At 41.5% G+C, this 26,221-nt stretch overlaps 1 protein-coding gene across 3 annotated transcripts in view; it reads left to right on the forward strand.

Annotated features, from left to right (window-relative positions):
* plxnb2a.1 (plexin b2a, tandem duplicate 1) overlaps positions 1-26,221 on the forward strand; it is a 232,844-nt gene that overhangs the window by 151,604 nt on the left and 55,019 nt on the right. For all 3 annotated transcript variants that reach the window (XM_086270118.1, XM_086270120.1, XM_086270119.1), the window contains 9 exons: positions 7,558-8,075; positions 9,809-10,135; positions 10,426-10,564; positions 11,975-12,120; positions 12,207-12,386; positions 13,658-13,792; positions 16,238-16,338; positions 16,624-16,750; positions 25,393-25,549. In XM_086270118.1, coding sequence (XP_086126244.1) covers positions 7,563-8,075; positions 9,809-10,135; positions 10,426-10,564; positions 11,975-12,120; positions 12,207-12,386; positions 13,658-13,792; positions 16,238-16,338; positions 16,624-16,750; positions 25,393-25,549 — 1,825 coding nt within the window. In that variant the 5' untranslated portion in view covers positions 7,558-7,562. The remainder of the gene's footprint in view (positions 1-7,557; positions 8,076-9,808; positions 10,136-10,425; positions 10,565-11,974; positions 12,121-12,206; positions 12,387-13,657; positions 13,793-16,237; positions 16,339-16,623; positions 16,751-25,392; positions 25,550-26,221) is intronic.

Here is a 26,221-nt window from a genome sequence, read left to right on the forward strand (position 1 = left end):
GGGACTTAAAGGTGGATAACTTCATCTAAAATGAGTTATTTTTACATTCTCTGGAAATTCCTGGCATTTTCAGTGATATTCCATCAACACAACCCATCAGGATCAGTTGAACCTCTTAGCTTATGAAAACAGTTATATAATTCTTCTGGAGAGAGTTTGATCATTTTCAGACAGTGAAGCCGATTTTTGACCTTGTCAAAATGTCTATGGTTTATTGCCCCAAGCAATCATTGTACGTACTTTACAGTCTTTAGCTCCAAGCTAGCTAGCGATGACTTCATGGACTGTTTCTCTGTGGGTTTTTCTCAACCTGTAGCTAAACTTAACACTTGTTTCTTATCTTCACCTTAGCTCCCGGGCAAGTCAGATTCATTAGGCCAAGCAGCAGATTTAAACATTTTCAGCTTGGCAGCCCTCTCAATTATACCAGCTTGGTTTGTGGGCAGTCAGGGCAACTCTAGAACTGGCTTGTCTGAACATAACTTAAGACTTGGGATGTCTCCAAAATAATGCAGAACCCTGTAATATACACAGATGGTATAGTTTAAAAGCAACCCTGTGATGAAGATCAAATTCTTTAACAATTTCTGAACTAAAGTTTTTAAGGAGCCACAAAACACATTTAAGCCTAATAAAGAAGGTGGCGCAACCGGCAATAAGCTATTTATGATTTTTTGGTGACTTTGACAATTTAATTTCTAAATTCTTGTGGATGATTTGTAAAAAAATAAATAATAAAATAAATAAAAATGGGACAATTAAGTGTCCTAACTCATAAACGGTCTTTCAGGAAGTTATTACATACCTAAGCACGACTGGTCTTTTACTGAAAATAACTCGAGTCATCTAGGATTCTTGTCAAAGCCACAGAGCGCCACCAGAGACAGGAAAAAGGGGCCATGTTTTGGCTCATCAGCCACAGGTTTGCAGCCCTTTTTCTTCACTTTTATTTTAGCAGTGCTGGTGGCTTGGGTGCTTCAGATTATTTTGCCAGATTTACAAAAAAATGAGCCTTCTTTCAGCTGCTTTGTCATCTTGCACTGAGTACAATTAGCTCTGCTTAAATTGCCTTTACACTGTTTAATAGAACTTTTGCAGCATTGCAACATTTCAGAGAAAAACCTAAAACAAAACCTAAGACTGGACGATCGGGTGTCTCTCCAAGAATGTTATACAATGTTCTTGGATCACAAACTTAATGGAAACCAGACTGTCACATATTAAATGTTTTTTGAGGTGAAATGTTAGCCAGGCACAAACCACATGTGGACAGACAGGCAGGTTAAAGTACAAACACTCAGTGAGAAAGACAAACTGACAGACAGAGCCATAGATGGCGTTTCAGACCAGGTTAATCCCTCGGGATCTCGTGTGTCAGAACACCGGTTTTGTTTGAACTTGTTCCCGCGGGTAAAGATGTAAAGACAGAGAGCGGGAGAGCGAAACAATGTGAATTATAAAGAGCAGCTAGAAAGAGAAAAGCTTAGAGAGGTTAGACAGAAGGAGAAAATCAGTCAGGCTTTATTCCCCTGGCTGGAGCTTCGGCAGACATTCCTGGATTTAGTTTCACTCCAAACTTTTTAGCAGAGGGGTCAGTGCTCAAGACTTTTACAAAGTATGCACCCAGGATTTTAATGAGTCACATACTGCTGTTCACTTGCCTATTAGTGTGTATGTGTGTGTCCTGGTCTTCGATTTTTATCACTGCATTTGCATTTAATCCCATTGTTGGTAATTCCAGTTTTCACTCTAATGCAGTGCTGGTACTACAACGGAGGCAGTTGTAATACTAAATTTAAGCAGACCTTTTACTGAATACATTAATTCCTGAATTCTGTTAACCCAGATATGTCAAACCTATAATCTGACTCCCAACAGATGGATACAGGCGTGCTACAGATGGAAATAAATGAGTGGAGGAACGTGAGGGGGGCTGATGCTTTTGCACAGGTATAAAACAATCAGCCAGTTAGCATCCTTCTCACAAGGGCTGCATCTAACAATGGTTTTCATCCTCAATTAACTGGGTGATTATTTTCTCAGTTAATCATTGTCTATAACACATTAAAAGAATGGCTTTAAATGCTTGAAGTTACCGAGACCCAAGGTGCTGTGTTCAGGTTCTTTTACAGTGGTGATTAGACAGAAGGGGGAAGTTGGTGAAACCAGATTTGATATGAAAAATTACTGCTGGGGTCAGTATTACTTATCTAAACAATGGACCTAATCACTGTATGTCCCCTGATTGTGATTAGCCCACACAAGTTTATTGCCAAATGTGTAATTTTAGTGTCTTTTAGCTCATTTTGCAGTTTCTTTGCCTGCAACCTAAATGTGTCATCGCTCTAATCAGGATCATTTTTGGCTACCATGTGCATACAGTGGAATATTTGGCATCTAAAGAGCCAGATATTTTCCTCAGCAGTTGGTCAAGACCAAAAATTGAGTTTTAAGACGGCCCATGTTGTAATATTTGTCTTTTTTAGCATGTCTGTTGCCTTGGAGACCAGGTTCACTGGATGTCATATGCAGAAACATTTAAAGTAATAAGCTGAATGTCAAAGACAACAAAGATGATCACAGAGTCCAAAATTCAGTGTATTCAGGGCAGATATGATGACTTCTTCATGGTATACTGGATGAAACTGTCAGCCACATGAGAGTAATCTGACTATTATCATTCCCAGGTATTGCTGTTTATTCAGTGAAGTACACACGTGATGTGGCGTTTGACACATCACGTCTCGCTCCTATTTTATCTCCTATGTGTTTAAATATGATGTAAACCCATTTGTGTCATATTTAAACTCACTGGGTTCTTTTAAGCTCAATTTTTCAATGTTAAAAATTCATAACCTTAAACAAATAAGTCATTAGTTCCTAAAGATGACTAACCACAGACACAGGTGTATGTATATAAAATACAACTGAATTTAATTGAATGAGTGCGTTGAGCTGTGTTGGGCAAAATGTGGCCTGAGGCCTTGAACCCATCCGCCTCTGTCCGTCCCACAGGGCCAGGAATGAGATAAAGTCGAGTCTGTCAGGGGTGCGTTTCATCTGTGACACATGCTGTGCATGATATCAGATAATTTGCAACATGTAAGCTAATTTATATGATGCCATTGAGTTATTTCTTCAGGTAATATTTTCACTGTGAGTTAAGTGAGTTGTCTGTTTCCGCACTCTAAGCCCTCTTTGTCTCAAATCTCCTGTGGTCACTAGGTACAGAGATACTTCCTCACCCTCAGACTGGTTGGCGAGTGGTTGCTGGCTGTCGCTGAGTGAAATCAGTTTTAACAAGGGTGCGACCCCATTAACCTCCTTCTTGCCAATTGCTGTGGCTGCTAGCAGACTGCTGTGGTCACTCATAGTTTGTATGAACGTCGCCGAGTGGTAGCAAAAGTAAAAACTGCTCATTTGCCTACCAGCTTTTGTCTCGTTTACACAATTTTTACTGAATCATTCAGTAGGAATGAGGAAGCAGTGAGCATCCTTTTCAGTTTTCAGCTTTGTCAGTTCCCTCCGTTCAACAGTAACCATGCTTTAAAACATCTTTAAAAATAAGCTGTCAACGCTGATCTTTATGAATATGTGTTTTTATTGTGGTCCGCTTTAAATGCAAAGAGAAGCTTTTCACCCAAGACAACTACACATCTAAAAGTCAAGCTGGTTCTCACAAGAACAAGAGCAGACGCACAGAAACACACACACCCAGTTTATTCCTGAGCTGACACCAGTCAGGGTTAAAGAACCAGAGCAGGAGGATGAAAGAGAGGAAATACTGCAGAGAGAAAAGAAAGGGGCAAGATGGCTGGCAGAGCACAGAGTCAGCTCCTGAGTGGAGCCAGAGATGATTTTTTTTTCTCCTTTGATGTGGCGGATGCACACATCCATAACAGGCCTTCTGAGCGAGAGGAGAAGGTGAATATACCTGTCGTCTTTATCCCTTCTTACAGAGCTGGGCACCTTGGAGATGTGAAATTTAATGAGAGAGGCGGCCACATGACAGCGACACAGAGGCAGCGTTAACGTGGGAGCAAAAGGTGGTAAAAACACAGAGGAGTAGGTGTTGACCCGCACCCTCATTTGGCAGTTTAACCACATTCGCTAACAAGCACATTTTAAAGGCTCAAAGCAGAAGTAGGAGGGATAAGAAGCTTGTTTATAGTTCACTGTAGAATTTAACCTTTTGACTATTGTAGAGCTGAAAGTGCTGCATAATAATCAGCCCTTAAGTTTGCATCTCTTTAAATGTGTGAAAACTGAGAGTAATGATGTCCAGCCAAATTAAATCTGCCAGTCAGGCGGCAGTGCAATCTTTTCATTTTAACAAACAACCTTTATAAAGCTCAACCAAACTTTGGGCTTCTTTTTCTGAGCCTTTTTTCTTCTACTCCTTATGTTTGTTTTGGTAAAAGAACAACGGGAGACTTCATGCATCCAGGGTACAGGACTCTGGTTTTGAATACTTCCATGTGCCTGTTTTCTTACATTTCCCTGACTTTGGCCAATGACAGGTATTTTCAGTATCAGTTATTTGATTATTAAGAGGCAGTAAATTACTAAGGTTACTGTGCGTATTCAGAATCTGCATAGACGATAGCGACTTGTCTGCAGACGCTTGCCAACTTCTTACTGTGGGTTAGCTCTGGTTGATTACCAGGACTGTGAAAAGCCCGGATGCAAAAGGAAACGGGAGGACCTTCCGACTACTATGGCTACTATAGTTACTATATGTCATTTTAACGTTTAATGGCCCTTAGTGGCCATCTGAAGAAGTGCATGTGGTCTGAGGGTGTCAACATCTTGTGGTGGAGGAACTTGCGTTACCCTGGAAACACAGAAAAACTGAGTATTTTAAGCCAAATCTTTACTTTTCTTAACACTATCCCTTTATTTTTAGCACCTGAACCAGAGCAAGTGAGAGTAAATGCCTGTGCCACCCTCGCCTCCCTCTCCAAACCCAGATATGATGATTTAGTTTGAGGACTTGTTGAAATATTCACATTTTCCAAAAAACAGGGTTTCAAACCTTTGGTAAGCACTGTTCTTGAGTAGCTCTGTGTGTGTGTGTGTGTGTGTGTGTGTGTGTGTGTGTGTGTGTGTGTGTGTGTGTGTGTGTGTGTGTGTGTGTGTGTGTGTGTGTGTGTGTGTGTGTGTGTGTGTTCCCAGCGTTTTCTCCTCTCTAGCACTTCTCTAAACTCTGCACTGCAGCCATTAGACTACCTGACTCTTGATATCTGAGGACGGGTAATTTGGGAGAGCAGGTGGGTAGCGAGATAAGTCTTTTCACGCTAATAAATCCCTTTGCAGTGAACCGACCTGAAGTGAATTCAATTAGCAGGGAGCAGAAACACAGGGGATGCACCAGTCAATTGAACACCAATCAGAACTATCTGATTCCTGCTGTAAAAGCAGCAGTTGGCCAGTAAAATACCAGATAATGAAAGCAAAAAATAAATAACCATGATGCGACACTAAGCGTTTTGATTTATGTGAGCGGGGAGGCAGAGACGAGGCCTCGTTAATTAGAAAGATTTTCGTGAGGTGCCCGCTAACATTCAGAAGGAAGAAAGTGATGAAAATGATTTCAGCTGATGTGAAGCAGTTGTGGAGAACCTGAAGTTGCACCTCTGGACATCTGCACAGGGTTAGAGCAGAAAGACATTACAGTGAGTGTGGTGTTGCTGAAAACTAGAGCCTTGTTTTACAGCCACAGGCCACAGCTATAATTAAACACACCCATCTAGACTAATGGAAGGAGAATCTCAGTGTGTCAGACAACTAATTGCTACACTCAGTCTCTCTTTCTCACACACACACACACACACACACACACACACACACACACTTCTTTTGTCTTTGCTAATCTAATCTGGCTCAGCAACTCTCACTTTGAGTTCGTTACCTCCACCATCTCCTCCTCCTCCTCCCCCAGCTCCCCCACCCCTCTCCTCTTCCTCCAGTAAAGGATGTTCTGGGTTTAATGAGAAGCTCCTCATTATTTCTTTGCGTCTCTCTTTGCTCTCAGCGTTCATTCTTTTCTCCTTGAGTTTGTGCTGCTGTTGGTGCTGCTCTGCAATGTCAGAGTGCCGTTAAAGACTCTGCTTTGTTTAGAGGACAAGCACTATTCCCAGTGTTTCCACGGTTTCAAGTTCACTGGGTTCGTTGTCAGCAATGTTTGTTGGAGAAAGACAGTTGAACAGGGCTTTTATGAAGCGGTCTTAAATAATATTTAATATAAATGGTAAATGGCCTGTATTTATATAGCGCTTTACTAGTCCCTAAGGACCCCAAAGCACTTTACACATCCAGTCATCCACCCATTCACACACTGGTGATGGCAAGCTACATTGTAGCCACAGCCACCCTGGGGCGCACTGACAGAGGCGAGGCTGCTGGACACTGGCGCCACCGGGCCCTCAGACCACCACCAGTAGGCAACGGGTGAAGTGTCTTGCCCAAGGACACAACGACCGAGACTGTCCAAGCCGGGGCTCGAACCAGCAACCTTCCGATTACAAGGCAAACTCCCAACTCTTGAGCCACGATATCACAATAATGAAAAATCTTGATATATTTTTGTTCAGATAAACATCCATGTCCAAAGATATTCCATAAATAAATGGAAAATTGCCAATTCACTGGTTATCAGTCGGCTGACTATCGGCTCAATTCAGTTCCAGTCCTAACACTGAGGTCAAGGTCCTGTGTTTGAATCCATCGGCCATGTAGAGCCTGCATGTTTCCCCCACCCCTGTGCACGCATGAGCTCCCTGGGCACCGCGACCATCACCACAGTCCAAAGACATGCACGCTAGTTTAAGCCGTGATTATAACTTGGCTCTCCATGTAAAAACATGAAACTATAATGAAAAATCAGTGTGCAGGTAAAATCTGGGTTAAAAAAAAAGCTGCTTTTGCCTGGTGTAAATATTGCATGCAGTTGATAATAATGGAGATGGAGAAGCAGCAGTCAGGAGGAGTGATGGAGTGAGTGGGGGGCAGTGCTAATTGCCCTATTCAGGAGTCTGACGGCTTGTGGGTAGAAGCTATTTGTGAGGGTTTTTTGTGCTTGATTTCAGACTTGTGTAGTGCTTACCTGAGGGCAGAAGTGTGAAAAGGTTTCTCTTTGTTTGCTGCCAGGCTGTCTTGTTATCACTCATCAGTCCTTCCAGGCATTTCATTGTGTCCTCCACACATTTTCGAGTGTTTTTTGGATTTTACCATTTGCCTGCTTCTTGCCTTCACCTTTCTGTGTTTGACCCCAGCATTGATTAAAGATTTTATTTTGGACTTTTAACCCTGCCTCTTTGTCCAGCGCTTTTGGCTTACCTGTGACATTTTAGTGAGAGCGTTAAAAGCCAGGTCAAAAGAATCATCTATGAGGTGTTTGTTGATCAGAGTGTTGTGATTTAAGTATAAAAATATATAAATTGTTGTTGGACCCTTTAAAACTTGGCTGCCAATATTTCCTTTATGAATTTAAGCTAAAAAAAAATCAGGAAAAATGACCATTTGAAATAAATGTTTTGTCTCCTGTTTTTGTCCCAGACACGATGGAGCGGTGGTGGGGGTGGTGTTTTGCCCTAGTCTTCGTGGCAGCTCTTTGCTACAGGCCCTCCCACGGTGAGAACGCAGTGTTCTCATCCGAAACTTTGATAAACAACGTGGTGGCTGATCCCCACACGGGCCGTCTGTACGTCGGCGCCGTTAACGCAATATACCAGCTGAACTCTGACCTTAACCTCGAGTTCCAAGCCAAAACGGGCCCGAAGAAGGACAACCGGCAGTGCACGCCGCCTGTCAACGACGCCTGCGAGGAGGCCGTGGAAACCAACAACCACAACAAGCTGCTGCTGGTGCACGGGACCAAAGACGTGCTGGTGGTGTGCGGCAGCCTCTTCAGAGGCATCTGCTCGCTGCGCAACCTGAGCAAGGTGGACCACCAGCTGTACTTCAGCGACAACAAAGGGGAGAAGTCATACGTGGCGAGCGCCGAGGAGGGCGTCTCTGTGGTGGGAGTGATGTCGTATTTCACAGAGGAGAAAGACAACTTGACAGTGTTTCTGGTGAGGACGGAAAAACACACATTCGCGCACACAAATGGAAAGTTCAAATTATTTCCTGCAGTAAATAAAAAATAATAATTCAGATGATCTTCACCATCTGTGATACTGTGTGAGCAAACACAATAAAACTGCAATTTGTAGAGAAATTTAATTGGCAGCCATATGGGAAATGAGCTCTCTTGTCAGTTATCTTTAAGTGTTTTTCATTTTATTTATACAGCGTCGGAGAATTGGCCTTTAAAAGATGGTTTATGATGTTATGTCTTCCACTGAGTTTTCCCCTCTATTCCAAACATGCATATAGACGCTTTTAATGGTTCTTCTAATCAAATCAAATATATTTTTCCCCTCTCGATGGCTCTGTTTGCTGGAGTGAGAGGAGAATGGGTTGTATTTCTCAGCAGAAGGATGCACTTTAAATGCATTTAGCAATATATTTTCATCCTATAAAGATGAATGTGTGGTTGATGTGCACATCCAGTGGACACAAACAAAGAAGTGCATTCAAATACTCTCCACTTGATGAATATAGGTCTGGTATTCACTTTCTTTGGCTTCTTGTTGCTCCATCCTCCTCACGAGCCAGCTGCTTGATCCATTGTTAAGGTAAATCTACTGTTAAGTGCGGGTTCTCAGAGTCACAAAGAGCAAACTGTAAGTAAAAATGCAAATAAATCAACCGCTTAATGTTTCCTGCGCCTTTTATTTCCTTCACTGCATGAATTTATGGGCCATGTCACACCAGCATGAAGATGGTTAAAGCGAGGAGCCACGCCGATGCCTTTCTTTGATTTATGAATGTAGCATTTTTTTGTGGAATGTGAAGAAAATACATGTTTTTTGAAACTGGGCTTATTTTTCTTAAGATATTTCAGGCTCTTCACCATCTGTTCTGTAAATGGATGGTTCATTATATGTTCCAGGCATAAATCTGGATACATTAAGAAAAACTAATTTTAAAAATGAGTGGTGGGGGCTGCCATGTTGGAATTTCTTAAATTCAGCAAAGTAGTGAAGTGAGATGTTTTCATACTGGCCTAGAGACCGGTTGACAACCTCCAGCTGCTAGGGAAAAATGTGTTTTCCAAAGGTTGCTGCCTGCCACTGGGTAAAATTGGTCATAAAGAGTTATACTTAGGATTGCTTTGGTGGTTAGCAGATTGCTGTGGTTGCGTGTGATTTGCATGGAAGATGCCACCATGTATGCAAACACTCGCCATTTACTCTCTGAGCTGTAGTGAAGCTTAAAATGCAAACCAGAAAGGGACAGCGTGTCAAGGTAAAAGTGGTCTTACAGCAACACTAACACAGTTCATAACGGTTAACTTTTACTTCACAGGGGATTCTGGTGTGCATTGAATGTTTCACTGTTTTACTACTGCTTGGCGAGTAGCTGGTGAGGTTTGCAGTCCAGTCTTCCATGCCAACTTCCAGGTGTTTGGAACCAAAGTAATAACAACAGTTTTCGAACAGGACCCTGTTTATGACCAATTTTCTTGCTAGCAACCTTCAGCAACCTCTCGACTGAAAGGTCAAGACTGTTGGTTTTTGGTGGAGACTGGTCTCTAAGCCTGCATGAATGGGGCTTTAGATACTGTATCAGTGTCACCTCAAGCAACTGGTTGGGATAACTCATTTTTACTTAGCTACCAGTGGTTGCCAGGCAGTTGCCAACTGGTCTCAAGACCTATGCAACGAAACCCTAAATGAATCTGTCACCTCTTTTATCTCAGGTTGCCAAAGGGTACGGCAGCCACGACAGCACCAAGCTGATCTCCACGCGAATCCTCCAGGACCATCGCGATTGGGTGGTTTTTGACAGCATCATTGAGGCCTCTGCGGTCCAGGCGAATCCCTTCGTCCTGTTGTACCTGCACGACTTCCGCTTTGCCTTCAAAGACCGCGGCTTTGTGTACTTCCTGTTCTCCCGTACGCTCGGGGTGCAGGACACCAAGAACTTCACCTTCATCTCCAGGATGTGCGAGAACGATCACTTTTATTACTCCTACACTGAGCTACAGCTGAACTGTAGCGCTACCAACAAGTACAACAAAGTTCAGGTAATGATTGTGCACTTTGCAGACACAGAAATAAGCTGCCAGCAATTCAGTATAACTCTCAGCAGTGACTCAGAAAAACGCATTTTATGTTTGGATGAGTTTGCTTTGAATTGAATCCTTCTCAGGAGTGTCTCGGTCCTGACCTCTAAAAATTAAAAAAAAAACATTTAACATGCACTGGAAGTAGATTCCATTTATGCAGCGTTCACTTTCTCTGTATCGCAGATAAACACATATTTTTAGACAAAGCACCAAACATTCAGCATTTTTATCTTTTCCTCTTCTTCCAGGCTGCTTATGTAGCAACTCCGGGGAAAGCTTTGGCTCAGAGTATGACCAGCTCTAGCCAGTACGGAACAGTTTCAGCCTCTGACAAGGTGCTCTTTGTCACCTTTACTTCTGATGAAGACCCGTCCACTTCAGCCATGTGTGAGTGTCAGCTTGGAACTAAACTTTATAAAGATTCTTTCCAGCAGATCTTTGCAAAGTGAGACAGCACCTGAACAATACAAGCATAGCTCTGGATTTTTATTTACTATATCAGATGATCTTTATCAGCTAAAATGTTTAAAGATCAAACTACATTCTTGGCATGAAACCTCAACTGTAAGCTTTTAAAGTACTCTGACAATAACAGCTGGGCAAATTTGATTCTGGAATATAACCGATGGCTTTTACTCGATTGAACCAGAGGAATGTTTCGTGTTTAAGCCACTAAACGCCGACCTATGAGTCATTCATGCATAAAAGAGATACCAAATTCAAAGGATAAACTAGTGTTGTGTCTACGCACAACAGACAACTCTGCAAAGAAAAGGTTTTAAGTTGGAAAAAATCCTAAAGATGTAACAGTTTGACAGACATAAAGTAGTAGTTTCCCACCAACAAGCTGGTTCACATGGAGACAAAGAGGCCCTGGTATGGATTGGAGCTGCATGTCTTCCATCTTGAAGGCATCTCACTGGCATGAGCTTCATTTTTAAATTTCAAGAAAGTTTTCCTAAAAGTTCAGGCTGTGCTGATGAATAAATATATAAAAATTAAACAAACAGTGACTTTCAACTCCTTAGTATTGTATAAATGTTTTGCCATATATGCTTTACTTGTAGGTTTGCATGTTTCAATAAATCACTGCACCTGTTTCCATTTTTTTTATTTTAGAAAGAAATGGGGGGTGGCTCAGAACTTTTGGACAGTAATGTAGGACAGCAAAGGACAAATGTGTTACCACTAAAACAACCTATACTATGCAAGTATAGTTTAACAAACTCCTGTGTTAAAAACAGGAAGTTTTGTACAGCTACATACTGTTTTTGGTTAAACACTGTAAAAAATCTATGCCTGTTTAAGGGAAAAACCAGCAAATGCTATTGTTATTGTGAATTTCTTTTCTTTGTCAAGCATGAAAACTGTGGGTTTTCTTTGACATCACAGACGTGTGATGTGGTTTCCAGTATTTGTGCAGCCAACAGGTTAAGATTAAAGTTTAGCTAGCAAAAGAATTCCATGACCAAGACTTGTGTAGCCATTAATCACATCTGATATTAATCTTCTGGTGTGCGTAAAAATGTTAAATACAGCAGCATTTTGCCAAAGTGTATTTAATGACTGTTAAAGCAGCAGTTCAGATAGATGGAAGAATCTCCTTTGCTAGCATTAGCCTATCCCAGAATCCAGTTTGATACTGGGCACTGGGATAAATGACTGCTTTTTGAAGTGGGATTAAAAATCAATTATTTTGGTCTGAGAAAAGAAACCGTAAGTGTCCTCGTCTATCACAACTTGTGAATATTAATAATGAGGTTATTGTCGACATGATGTGTTTGCTCCTGTTTGTAGGCATGTACCCTCTGAAGGCAATTAATGATAAGCTGGTACAGATAATAGGAGCCTGTTACAGCAACAGCGGCATCATTGACCATAAACCTGCTGTTTATTCACCTTATTCCTCCAAATCTGACGAGCTGTGCCTCAGCAACAATCAGGTGAGAACATCGGTCTGTGTCAAAAATAAAGCATGGCTACAGCAGTAGATGAAAGGTTATAAAGTAATATATTTCCACTCCATTAGAATGACATGGCTCACAGGTACAAGTGTGGAGCAGAGTTCCTGCCCTCCCCACTGGCTAGTAAGGCTGAGTTCGCCCTAACAGCCGAGCCCTCGTTGACCCATAAGGCTCACTTGACCGCCGTCGCTGTGGCAGAGGAAATGGGACACGCTGTGGCGTTTGTGGGCACCGCCACTGGAGAGGTAACAAATGTTTTTCACTATCCTGTCACTTCTAGATTATTCGTTCCCTCCTCGCCTTTATTTATTCTTTTTTAGGTTGTCTTTTCTTTCTTTGGTTCAGGTACATAAAACCAGTGAGTGCTATATTTTCAGTGAGGTTTTTAAAGACAGGAACGCCATTTTCTGTTTTTATTCCCTGAATGCTGGAAAATTATGTCTGACTGTAACTCTGACATTATTATGTTAAAGTTGCCATCAACTCATCCATTTTTGCCACTTTTCTGGGTTATTAGGAAAACAGTCCTAGCAGCGATGCCCAGAACTTTTGCACAGTTAAGAGACTGCTTCTCCCCAGAATGCCCTTGGTCCTCCCCAGGCTCTCAGTTAGACGTGCACAAAGCACCCCACCCTTAAGGCATTCTCATCTGGCACCTTACAGTGTTGGGGAGCAGCAGATGTACTTTCTGTGCTTTGAGTCTCATACCAAATCCCAAGAGTGCTTCCCCCTGCCTCTAAGACTTAGGCCAGACACCATTTGGGCTAAGCTCATTTTGACTGCTTGGTTACGCTTTTGATCACCACCCATAGCTCATGGCAATAGGTAAGGGTAGGAATATAGGTAGGCCATTAAATCAACAGTTTTACCTTCATGCTGGTGGATAGCTGGATAGAGAGTAGCAAGTTAAATGGATCCAACATCTTTTTCTCTGCTGCTTATCCTGATCCGGGTCAGGGGGCAGCGGTCTAAGCAGAGAGGCCAGTTCTTCAGGGATGACACAGAGGTGTTCCCAAGCTGGCCGAGAGATCTAATTTCTCTGGAGGGTCCTGGATCTGCCCCAAGGTTTCCTCCCAATTGGATATTCCTGAAACACTTCATCTGGAAGGGATGAAGGAGGCATCCTTATCAGATGCCAGAACCATCTTAACTGACTCCTTTCAATGCAGAGGTTGAGCAGCTCTGCTCTAAACACCACCTGAACCTCTCACAGACATAATGAGTCCCTCATTATATCTGTAAGGGTGAGCCCAGATGCCCTCCAGAGGAAGCTGCTTCGACTGCTTGTATCCTCGATCCTGTTCATCCAGTCACAGCCCAGAGTTGGCAGCCATAGCTCGACCTTTCAGTCAACAGTTTTACCTTCATGCTCAGGTCCCTCTTCATCACTGTAGACTCACAGGGCAATCCATCTTCCCTCGCTTGAGGCTTGAGACGACACTCTGTGATATTATTTTGAAAAAGTGGATTGGGTGTGGGTTTTGGATGTGTTAATGCACTTTCTGTGTTTCTGCAGGTGCTGAAGGTGCATTTGTCAGCCCATCCTGAGGTGTACGGGCGAGCTGCTGGCAAAGTCTCTGGAGACAAGGTCAACAAGAACCTGCTGTTCGATTCGAGCCTCGAACACCTGTACATCACCACCGAGAAAAAGGTCAGACTCGCTCACTCCGACGTGGGGCTGATTGATTATTCATTTTTGCTAAATCCATTTCTCTCTCCTTCCATTCATCCAACGCCTCTGTGTCACCTCAAACCGAAGGTCAGGGACTCTGTCGTGTGCTTACTCCTGCTTTTTTCCATTTCATCCATCAGGCCGGAGACTTAATGAGTCTTTCATTTATTCTGTCTGTCTCATTTGATCATTTATTCATCCGTTCGAATAACACCAATACATCCGTCTACATTACCACACAGAAGTCAGCCATTGATTTATTCACTCATTCCCTTTCTCCACGGCTCCCTTTGTTTTCCACTCGGCTTTTTCTCTTCATCTGTCTTTCTTTCCGTTGTCCTTTCATCTTTCGGTCGCCATCACTCTCCGCGAAGTGAAAAAGATGTTATTGATTTAGAAATGAATTAATTAGAAAGCACTTCAGGAGGGCAATTTACTTTGATCAAGTCAAGTGACGATACCCGAGCTTGTTCCATCTGCTCATTTAAATTTATTAGGCCGCCCTCTTCATGTCAGAGAGGAAAATTATTTCCACTGCTGGTTGGAAAAAGTTCTCCACTGAAATACCGTCAATGCAAGCTTTTCAATTACAAGAAAATACTGCTCAGTAAAGGAAAATCGAAAATACTAATAGGCGGTCTGCGTAAAAGATTATTTATGCTCCATGTCAAATGATCCAGATCTGTTAGAACCGTAAAACATCAGTCACATGAATCACTTGAGTGTAAGCCATTAAACCAATCCCTGAAAGTGAAGCTGTAAGAGTAAAAATTCAATCAGTCAGAAGACCTACATCCTAATTTACTAAACAGAAACAATCATAAAGGCTGATCATCAGGTGTCCTCTGGACTCTGGTGTAGGACCTGTGCCTGCTTTTCAAGCTCACGTCCCATTGTGACTCCATTAGCATTACAGCGATCGGTGGGGAATTAAATGCTCTTCAGTAATTTAATTGATCGAGCCTGATGACATTTAGCCATCAGAAAATGAAAGGATGTGTGTAATACTCATGGACATCCAGTGGGACAAAGCCAGAGAAGAACTTTACACTCCTGCTGAGAGTCATGAGTGAGCCAGACATGAAATTACAGACGTTAAACAAATATTGAAGGTATCCGGAGTGATATAGACTTCGGGAGGATATCATTTTCTCAAATGTCACAAATAAATGCCATAAACCTGCTTGTAAATCACTGTAAAAGGATACTTCACGGTACTTTAATTTTGCTGCTGGTGGTATTGAATTTAACTTTAAGCTGTTACATTGTTACAGTATTAATCTGTTCTAATAATATGTAAATGTTTTAATTTCATAATTCAGTTTTGTAATGTTTTATGATATGTTATTAAATCCCGAGTCCTGCCTCTAAAAATGGGTGGAACATTTGTGGACTGGTTAGCACCGTCACCTCATGGCAAGACGTTTCTGGGTTCAAATCCTCGTGCTGGTCTTTCTTTGTGGACTCTTTTATTACTATTGCTCTTCCTCCTCATCATCCTTTTTCATTTGCCTCAATCTCACCAGATCCATTAACTGGACTGGTCTTAATTTGAAGATTTATTCAGTATCAGATATCATAAAGTGGAGTGATTGTTCTCATTTCAAATTCTTTATTCACTTTATTTATTCCAGATAAAGCTTTGTTAATCTTATGCTGAACCTAGCTGTGCCCCCATAGTTCATGCTTTTTTCTCAAATGGGCCATTTTAGCTCCTCGACCTCAAAGCCATAGTCTTTCTGATTGGCTGCCTCTTGTGAGCAGAAGTTATGAGCTATAGGTGAGTGCTCAAAGTCAGATTTAAGTGCATTATAAGACCATATTAGGAATATCCACTCTCAATAATAACAACAAGAGCCGAGAATAGACAGAAAGTATCTGAATCAGACTGTTTACAGTCTGAAGCTTGAAAATTTGGCTCACATGGAGTGCTTGCATATATGCTGACCTCATTAATAGATCTAAGTTTCCCAAAATGTAAACACATAACTGCTAAAAGGGGACCCAAACGTATTTCTCACCAGAAGAGCACGGAGCATTTCTCGGGCTCTTGCTCCCCCCCGTTGCCAGTGTTAAATTGGCGCGTATGTTTTAAACTTTTATAAAGATGCCCCATCTCATAGGTTTTAAATAAGAGCACAAGTTAGCTCACAAAAACACGAGGCAATCAGTGCTGTAGAAGTAACTGAAATGGGGTTTATGAAATGATGCTCATTAACTGCTAAGTGATAATCATAGTGTGTACACTCCAAGCTGAGCTAATATCAGATTTATTTTTACCATCATTTGAAAATATTTTTCCCTGGTTGATAGTTGTGTTTTTGTTTTGTTTAGTTTTTATCAGATTTCTCCTCTTCCCTCATCTCCTGTATGTTGTTTAATAGAACGGAACTTTCACAATAAAAGCCTGTCACATGTGTGCAGATCACCAAGGTTCCAGTCCAAGCCTGCCAGCAGGAGACGAGCTGCCACTCCTGCATCGGTTTGAAGGACCCGTACTGTGGCTGGTGTGTCCTGGAGGGAAAGTGAGTCGCACATGAGCAGCTTGTAGACCAGCTACCCCCCCCCCCCCCCCCCCCAAAAACGAGTGTAGAAAACAAACAAACAAGCATACTAGTTATGGTGCCTTAAGGTTTGAAGAACAAAGGCTGTGTCAGTGCTAGCCACCTCCATCGGTTTGTTTGTGCACATTTATGTAAAGCTAACTCTGTATGACTCAGGAAACACCAGCTTAATATTCCCACCTTATAAAGCCAAGCTAATATTCATTTTTTCACTTGTTCTTTCTTTAACATCTGCTCGGTTCACAGGTGCACCAGGAAGCAGGACTGCGGTAGGTCATCAGAGCTGAACACCTGGCTGTGGTCACCAGATGGAAAGTGTGTGCAGATCCAGGGTTTCAACCCGCCGAACCTCAGCTGCAAGAAGACAGACCAGGTATGAGGGAGCTATACAAGAGCATGCATATTGCTGTGAATCTTTTCCTCTGTGTGCTGGAACCCCCCTGAGCTAAGATCAGTTCTTGCTGAGCTCTGCTTAATTTAAACCACTCAAAGCTGAAACTCTGGCAGAGGTGGAGGGCTCTTTGTCTGTTCTGTCAGCAGCATTTCAAACTTCTTTCTAACCTCTGGTACATGGATCTTCAGGGCCCCTCAGGGGAGCTACAGAGAGATAAAGACATTTTTTGATCCACAGCAACATTATAATTTACAATTCCTCTATGCGAGCCAGATGTATATTGCATCGTTGTTTGTGCTGACAGCTCCTTTGAAAACAGCTCTGTAGTTTTCAGGCTGATGAAACTCAGAAAGTGAAAAATGTGCTTCTTGGAAATGTTGCATCACACCCAGAAACTGCTGATGGTGTCTAGTTTCGGAAAATCATGTTGGAGCAGCACCAACAGCGACACAGATTGATCTATGAAAAGATCAGCCAACACGGTTTGTTGCGGTTAACCATCCTAAAAACATTTCCATGTTACCGTAATAAGCTGTGGATTGTTTTTTTCTTGTTGTAACTTGCTGTCAATTAATTCTGTCCGCTAATCTTCCAGCCTCATGTTCGCTCATGGCAAATATTCAAGTTTATGGTTACAAAAAGGTTCACATAGCAGGAATGGCTGATTTGTACCCTCAATTTTAAAATTCCGATTTTGAGCACATAAAAACAAATGTGATATAGTGAGTCAGTCGCAGTTTATTTGACATTAAACGTCTGGAACTAGTTTTACTAATAAAGTAAATACATCGATGGTTCCAGAACAACGTATACTCCCCCGACCAGTTGGCGAGAGATTGCTGGGTTTTGCTTGCTGAGGCTAGGTGATTGCTTTAGCCACTAGCAGACTGTCACAGTTGCCCGTAGTTTCCATGGTAGATGCCTACTTGTCTGCAAACACTTGCCAGCTAGTTCCTAAGGTCTCCATTTCTGGTTTTCGTTGCACTTTTTCAGATTTCATTCTGTACTCTTATTTGATAATTTGATACTGACAGACACTCTGAAAGACTGTGCTCAATTAGCAAGTGTTTGCAGACAAGTCTGTGTCATCCATGCAAACTACAGGTGACTGTGGTAGTCTACTAGCAGTCAAGCACAAGGGGGTTTTTGGTGCAGCACCCTCTTTGCAACCAACTTCACCTAGCAACAGCCAGCGACTTCCAAAAACCACTTGGCAACCCATTGGGAATATACATTTTCCCTAGCAGCCAAGGGGACTGAGGCCTTAGCTGGCATTGTCCTTACCATCAGTGAGGATACATATCGTCGTCTTATGGATTCTATCATCAGATCCCAATTTCACAGTCTTTTGTCAGTATGGTTAAAGTGTTCAACAGCAATCATAAAGTATACCATCTTTAGTTTTCCTCCCACATAATAGGAATATAGCACCAGTATCACATTTTGTTTTGTTTTTTGTTTTTTTTATCAGTAAACAGCAGGTCAACAAAAAATATTGACTTTGAAAGTCACATTTATCTGAATACTCTAATACAGAAAACTTATAACATTAATGGTGTTATGTTGAATTAATTCTTAACTCATTGAGCGGTTAATGTTAGTCTGAACTGACCAGGCTTCCACACAGTGGTAAAAATGTTGTGGCTGTTTAACCTGTTAATGCATAAAGTTAGGTAATAATGGCTTTTGTAAGTAATGCTCAGCTGTAATTGCAGGGGATCAGCTGCTATTAGCAGCTTTCATTAGAAGAGACAAACACACAGTTCCAGTCTGGTCTTTAGCCACTGCAAGCATGTATTAGAGGGTGTATGCAAGGATGTCTATATACGTGCATTTACAAACACTTTACTGTGTGTACCCGCTACAGCATAGTGGTAGACATGGATTTACTGCAGGCACAGAAAGTGTCCTCAAAGCAAACTTCAAATGGAAGTAGTAGCAGTATAAAAACAAATAGGAGGGTTTTTACTCTCAGACTGATACTTTTGCTCGTGTTTTAGATTTTAAAGATAAAAATTAGTTTCAAACAGGAGATGCCAACATCTAAACCCTTTAATAACATGGTACGAACTCGTAGCTCCTACGTGGCATTTTTAAAACGCCTAAAACTTAAAAGTTTCTGTCTTTGAGTAGGTGTTGTCATTATGTACCAGACGCCTTAAAACTTTATCTTGTACTTTCAAGGAGGCAAAAATGATCCTGGCCAACAGCATTAAAGTAACACTGAGCAGCTAATTTATGTAACGCTATAAAATTCAAAATCGAACACCAGCAGAGAATGCTGCGCTGCGTCAATACATCTTAACATGACGGCTTCACTCTCTGAATTAATGAGGGATTGATCAAAGAGCTGATCTGCCAGAAAGACGCGTCGTCCTTCAACGCGTGCAGCACCACGCTGTCCACCGACGTCGTCCCCACATCGTGATATTTCTACTCCAAACCTCAGGTGTTATCCAGCAGACGCAGACGGCTTGCATAAAATCTAGTTCATTATGCATTCTTAGGGACTAAAATTCAGCTCCAAGAGTTTCAGCAGTCGCAAGTTTGAATGACATGAAACGACTGAAGTTGCTGTGAGGGTAAAAATGTTTTGTATGTAGATTATAACATTGGTGATTGTTTATTTTGGCACCATAGTCCTCACTGTTCTCATCAGATGTGATGAGACGACAAAACAACATTATGGCTGCGTGATAATGCAATCAGGTGAGGCTATGATAAACGCTATGCAAATACGAGTAGGTGGCATTCGTAAATACAGAAACTTTTTTAGATTTGTCTATTTGTTTGTTTGAGGCAAAGTTACAAGTTAATCAAGATAAGTCCAAAGTTTTTTTTTTTTTTTTCTAAATGACATCAGAAACAGCAGTATGCGACATTACGTGATGGCAGAGCTTCAGTTCATCCTTTGTCATTTTTTTTTTTTTTTTTTTTTTTTTTATAAATAGGACCGGGGGAATGAATGAGAGAAAGAGGGGGAGAGAAAGAAAGAAAACCAAAGGGGAGAAGAGACGGTGAGAAGGGGGGGGAAGAGAGAGAAAAAAAAAAAGAACTCCTGGGTCACCTGTATGGAGAAAAAAAAAAACCAAACAAACAAAAAAAACAAACAGAGGAGACAGCAAACAACAAAGAGCAACATAATAATAGAGAAAACAAAGCACCATCACAATAAACTAGCTAGTCATAGATATCAATATTTACTAAATAATAAACGATATTGTGCAGCACGCAAGATAGACAGCGCACAGTGTGCTTTGAGGCAGCAGCCAAGAAAGCTTTAGTCCGCGTCTGTGAATACCCATGTGTGCATACCTGTGTGGATCAGCATGCTTGCATTCCAAAGGTTTCTCCATGTAATGATCTGCTAGGGAGTGTGGGGGGGCCACAGCCCCGTCCTCCAGGGTGTGAAGCGGGTATGGAGGAGATCAAAACTCCAGACATCCAGAGGCCCCCAGAACACAAGAGACCATGGAAGACCAACAGAGGGGCAGCCGCGCCACTGTTCCAGTAAGAGCTGAGGAGAGTCCCAGATGAGGGCTCGCCCAGCAGCATTTAAGAAAAAAAAAAAAAAAAACTAACATTAGATTTCCATTGAAGTCTTTATTTCATGTTGTATGCAGCCACATCTTATCTAACAAATTAAGGCGTTAATGATCGCTAAACAAAGACGTGTTGCATTCAGTTCTACACAGCTAAATTGTGTGGCGCTTGCATATTTTGAGATTTGATAGTCTGGAGTTTTGTCTTCCTGCTATGAATGACAATTAAGAGAAACCTTCAGATTTACATTTTTATGTCCGATTTGAAAGATTGTTGCCACTAATGTGATTTTTCTAAATAATGCGAGTTGTCTTAAAATAATGTGATAAGCGCCTCAATAGATTTGCTGTCCTTTAATTCATTTCGGTTTATAATTTTGATTAAACTTCAATTAGGCTTATTTTTATGCTAGATCCGCTTGTGCTAAATGCAGTCTGTGTTCTATAGCAAGCAACTTCAGCCTGCAATTATTCACAGTAATGAAACCACTTACTGCTGAGTTTCCCAATACCGTGAGTGAGGAGTAGATTTAAGAAAAAGGTGGAGGAAGAGAAATGATTGCTGAGATGAAGAGAGAGAAAAGGTCTGTGATTCAGAGTCGAGACGTGAGAATGGGAAAGTAAAAAAAAAAGAAAAAAAAAAAAAAAAGATAAGTCCAAAGTATAAAAGCAGATGTTGTCCTTCAGGGCAGCGGGAGAGTTAAAAGTCTTAAAGTCAAACATTAAATGTACCAAGTTTTTTTCTTTTTAAGCTGTTTGATCTTTTTTGTATTATTTATCATGGAGCTCTGCAGTCCTGTGAAAAGCTAAGGACCATCCATGAGTAGCGGTAGCGTAATAGAGCTACCTTTTACAGCAATAACTTGAAGCAGTGGTTTTCTGTGTGACTTTATGAGTTTATCACATCATAGCGGAGGAATTTTGGCCCGCTCCCCCTTTCAGCATTGCTTTAGTTCATTAAGATTTGTGGGCATTTATTATTCGCAGCTTTCTTAACATCAGCATCATCGTGCTGACAGCTGGTATGAGGCATTTGTGCTAATATGTTGTGTTTAGTTTTCTCCCAGCATTGTGCTGTCCATTATGGCCAAACTTTTGCCTTCCAAACAAGCCATACCTGTTGAGTCTTTTTATAATTTTAACTAATGATCTGTAATGTTTAACATCTGAAGCCTGTAGAGTCTGAGAGGGAGCTCAGGAAACGACAAAACCTACAAAAGATTCGCAGCACCCGATGGTGCTCATCCTCATAATTTCTGTGAAAGCAGTAAGGGTGTACTTTTCTCACAAGTCCTTGAAACTTTCTTTATAACAGGGGTACAAACAGAACAAATCTTCAACCTGTAGTAACTAACTCAAGAAAGACAGGACACAAGCAATTTAACTGAGGAAGTTGTGTAGCTAAAAAGTAACCCCTCCCAAAAAGAGTTAAACAAAAGTTAAACCCAGTCTTGTCAGCGCCTAATTAATACGAGCGCCACACTTCAAACTATGTTTATATTCATCTGATTTCCTTTGTTGAATATGTTTTGGGGGGGAAGTAATTGCTGCCCTGATTGTGTTCATTGGCAACATTTGCTCCAATCAAGGATGTGCGACATCTTTATACTGCAAACAAATCACAGGAAGGAGGTTAGACTAAGTGTCTTAAGGCTTACTTAAATGCCCCTTCTGACTTAGATGCTATAAGAAGGTTGGGGTTTTAAGTATTACAGTTAAGGCCTTTTTAGAAATAGTCAATTTTGGGATTATCAAACCAGCAAAGGTGATTATGGAGCAAGAAGATGATGGCGCAATAACAGTTTGAACTTCCTAAACATGTGTTTTTACTCTAAGCTGTTATCTTTTTCTGTTTTTCAGGTCTGTAATTTTTTTCATTAAGTATTAAGTCTTTGGAGAGTTAGGTCTGCAGTCAAGTTCAGGTCACGTCTGCAGCCCTGCCTGTATCTGATTTTAATTAATTATGTGCTTCAGATAGCGCTGCTGTAATCTCGTAAAGTCGCACATACAATCAGAAACTCTGATCTGCAAATTGAAAAGGTGTCAAACGTTGCTCTTTGCTTCAGTATTTTAATTTGAATGTCAGAATCCTTTTGAGGTGACGTGAGTTTCTGGTGGAAAGGAGCTGAGCTCATATTCCTCTGATCAGAAGACTCTGTTTGCTGGGGTTTAACATACAATCTTCTGAGACCAGACAGATAAATCTGTTGCATCTTAATTGGGAAATTTGGTGCCATCGCCTCCGTTGCAGCCCCTAGTTTGTGATTTGAACCTGATAAGACAATTGGATTTTAGCTTTAAAAGAAGGAAAAACTTTCTTCTCGAGGTTTTACATACTTAAAAAGAAGAAAGCGCCCCAGGTGACTTTGTCCAGGGGCTTCTCTGGTCCGATAGTTTCGCTAAGATCAAAAACTTTGAAATTAAAACTTCAGCAGCAAAATTTAAATCGGTTGAGGTCAGCACAGAGTAATGAGGAGCTGATGTTTGAACAGTGCCAATGAATAGCAATTATCACCGCAACTCTCCCACACAAAAACTCACATGTGTATGCACAGAGAGTCAGACACGTCACGGTCTCTTATTCTCTTTCTCAGTGTGGAAGAGAATAAGACAAAAAATATACCCAAACATTGTTGCAGTCACATACCCGCTGAGCTAATTGCGCTGTACTGAATGAAATTATTATTGAAATATTAATTAGAAAAAATATTTAATTAAGAGGATGGGAGTGCATAGTAAGGACAAGACTGCACAGTATTAGAGAAACCCAACGATCCGTTTGAGCAAGCACTTGACAACAGTGGGGAGGAAGAACCCCCTTTTAACAGGAAGAAACTTCCAGCACAACCAGAATCACGAGGTTAGGTGTCTGTTGAGATGGACTTAGGCTAATCAGATGGGCACAAACACAAATTCAGCTGAATGGCAAAGTTTCTGCTGGTGTTACTGGGATGTAACAAACACCTCACAGCTGTATGGGACCAGTAAGCAGCTCCAGAGACCTGCCAAGGGTGCCTACAAAAGCATACAGAGCCCAATCTACAGCAGAGAGTAGTAAATGGGTAATTATGGAATATAAATGGTAACATGGTTAACACACACATGACTTACAGGTGAAAGTTTCCCTCTTTGAAACCCGGACTTTTAAGGGTCACAAGCTGGTGTTCTCTCAGAACAGGTACCAAACCTGGATAAATGGGAGGGCTGCATCTGGTGTAAAATCTGTGCCAAATCAAATCCTGTGTGGCAACACTTTGGTAAATGAAGGAAGAGCTGAAAGTGCCTTTAGTGGTATATAAAAGCATGGATAAATGAAAGGGTGAAGTCCATGATGCCCTGAGGCTATAGCAGCATCCCAAAGAGGTGGAAAAGCACTGTTTGAAGCCACGAGTTTGTCACCTGAACACAAACTGGCAGTAGATGGATGTTTATGAAGACTGACATGAGAGTGAGAGTGACGTGCTCCGTCTAGCTGGGATAATATGATAAGATCAGCTCTTTACAGTTTGGCAGGGAAAACGATTTGAAATACAACTCTGGGCTTAACAGGAAGACAATGAAGAGAAGCTAATATGGGAGAAATAGGCTCTCTCTTTTCCTGTTTGCAGTCCTGCTGCAGTGTTTTGGATACACTGAAGGCTTTAAGAACAACCTGATAATAAGGAATCACAAGCTTAGAATGTGTCTTGATGCATTCTCAATCATCCAGGTAAGGAAATCCCCAAAAAGTTGATTCTGTTCATCTGGACGTAGCGATTTCTGTGGGAAAAACATTTAGTCACTAATCCAAGAGACTTCATCAATGTCAGTCTCTCTCAGACCATATTAATGCTGGAGGTCATCCAGAATGAGTCCCTGTTATAAGTTTCTGAGGATTTCATGACCAAATATAGAAAAACCTGGATTTCAAAGTATGAAATTACAGTTCAAGGTCTTTAAGTCTTTGAGACACTATAAGAGAGAGGTGTGGCACTTAAAGAATCCTGAGTTGAACTCTTCCATGGAGTTGAGTATCCAGCCAAGTGTAATTAATGGCCCTGACCAGGTCCTGGTCGCAAGGGCAGCAGCGGTCTCCTCCACCACTTCATTTGTGGAGGCTATACTGAAATTTTAAAGCAAGCAAAGAGACTTCATCCCTCCAGAGTCTCCTTCCTGGCTCTGCCCTGGTTGGACTTCCTTTCCTTTGGATGAAGCTCATTTCAGCCTCTTGCATCCACCATCTTACTCTTTCAGTAGCTACCCGTAGCTCATAGCCTTAGGTGGGATTAGGAACGCAGATCCAGAAGTAATCAGCGACTGCAGACGCTGCCCTCCTGTGGGCTCACCACGCGCAGCAGGAGCTGTAGGGCTCTGGTGCTTTGCAGATCAGAGGGGCAGCCCCGGGTGGTCTCCGGGTTACCAAACTGTTGCTGTGTTGTGCATGTTTTTCTTAGTTGTTGAGCAGTAGTGCATCTCTGAACCGGATTATCTATACCATCATATTAATCTGTCTGCTCAATGTGTTCAATGTCGATTAGCCAAACTAACAAAAATAAATATTACGACTGGGTTTGTTTGTTTGTTGTTGTTGTTTTTTTTAATAAAACAGGTGAATGTCCAGGTGTAATAAAAATATGACAACAATATTACAATGTCATGTATAACTTTATAAAAATGCATTGCCACCATTTCCTAGAGGAGAAACTTAAAAAGATATAAGACTTAGTGTTACTTCTGCAAGCGCTGCTGTTAATAATACAGTGAATTCATCAGGTCAGTCCTCTGCGTGATGATGCCTGAAACTGCCTCAAACCTTTGCACAGTGCATGCATACTGTGGCTCCTATCTTAATTACTCTGTCACACCCCGTCTTATTCTGTAATTCATACTCGTACACAGAAAGCACACTCCCTTTTCTCTGTCTACCAGTGGCTCACACCTCTCGTGTTTCTTTATCTCCCCGTAGCCAGTTGAGGTGTGAGGTGAAATATAATTACTTCTCTGCTTTCATTTTCCTTCTCGGGTTCATCTCTAACTCTCCTCTCTCTTTCTCCCTTATTGTGCCTCATAACTCCTTTAATTTGTGCACTCTGTCTCCAGGTGGACATCAGCATACCTGCTCTCCCCGCACTGAGGCCGTCTGATGACTTGCAGTGCGTTTTTGGCTCTTTCTTTACTGGAGCCGTGAAACATGGCGGGCAGGTTACTTGTTCGCTGCCCGACCCTGTGGAAATCCCAGCCACTCCTGACCAGCAGGGTATGTGAACAGATGAAGGATGCACAGATAGTTTGTTTTCAGTATATGGACTTTGGATTGGATTGGATTGGAGTGGACTGTCACTCAATTACACATCATAAAAACACATATAAGCATAAACTAGAATCCACAATCATGTTAATATCCTAAAAGAACCCGTTGAGAATGTGGAAAAGCTATGGTATTACCTTGGTTAGAAAGCGGCATGTGTAAAGTGAACAGACACACTGATATCTGCTAATTAGTGCTAAGTTTGAGTCATTGCATCATTTACTCAATCTATCCAAAGCTGGATCATGATCCAGGTCCACAAACATGGAACATGCTCTCCAACTCCTCCTGTTATTTAATTAGATTTGGGAATATTCATTCATATTGTGAGCTGGACTGTTATCTTTATTCTCCGGTTTGATGTATTTTTCTTATTGTTTTTCTTCTTTTTTTTTATTTGGCTCGTCTTAAATCCTAATAGCACACTGTGTATCTCCTTTTCTATTACCTACTGTTTGTTTACATCTCATACTCATGCATTTTAATGACTTTGAACTGCCTTGTTGATGAAAGGTGCAGTGTAAATGTATTTGGCTTCCTCTCAGCGAGACTGGAGCTACCTCAACCTAACTATTTTAAAATCCTATTGTGTTTTTACTCAGGTGTACAATAAGTTCTGTC

This window comes from Aulonocara sp. 'chitande type north' Nkhata Bay, linkage group LG17 (genome assembly GCF_057382095.1).
Source record: "Aulonocara sp. 'chitande type north' Nkhata Bay isolate Kocher_YH1m ecotype deep benthic linkage group LG17, A_spYH_male_GT1.1, whole genome shotgun sequence".
Taxonomy (NCBI): domain Eukaryota; kingdom Metazoa; phylum Chordata; class Actinopteri; order Cichliformes; family Cichlidae; genus Aulonocara; species Aulonocara sp. 'chitande type north' Nkhata Bay.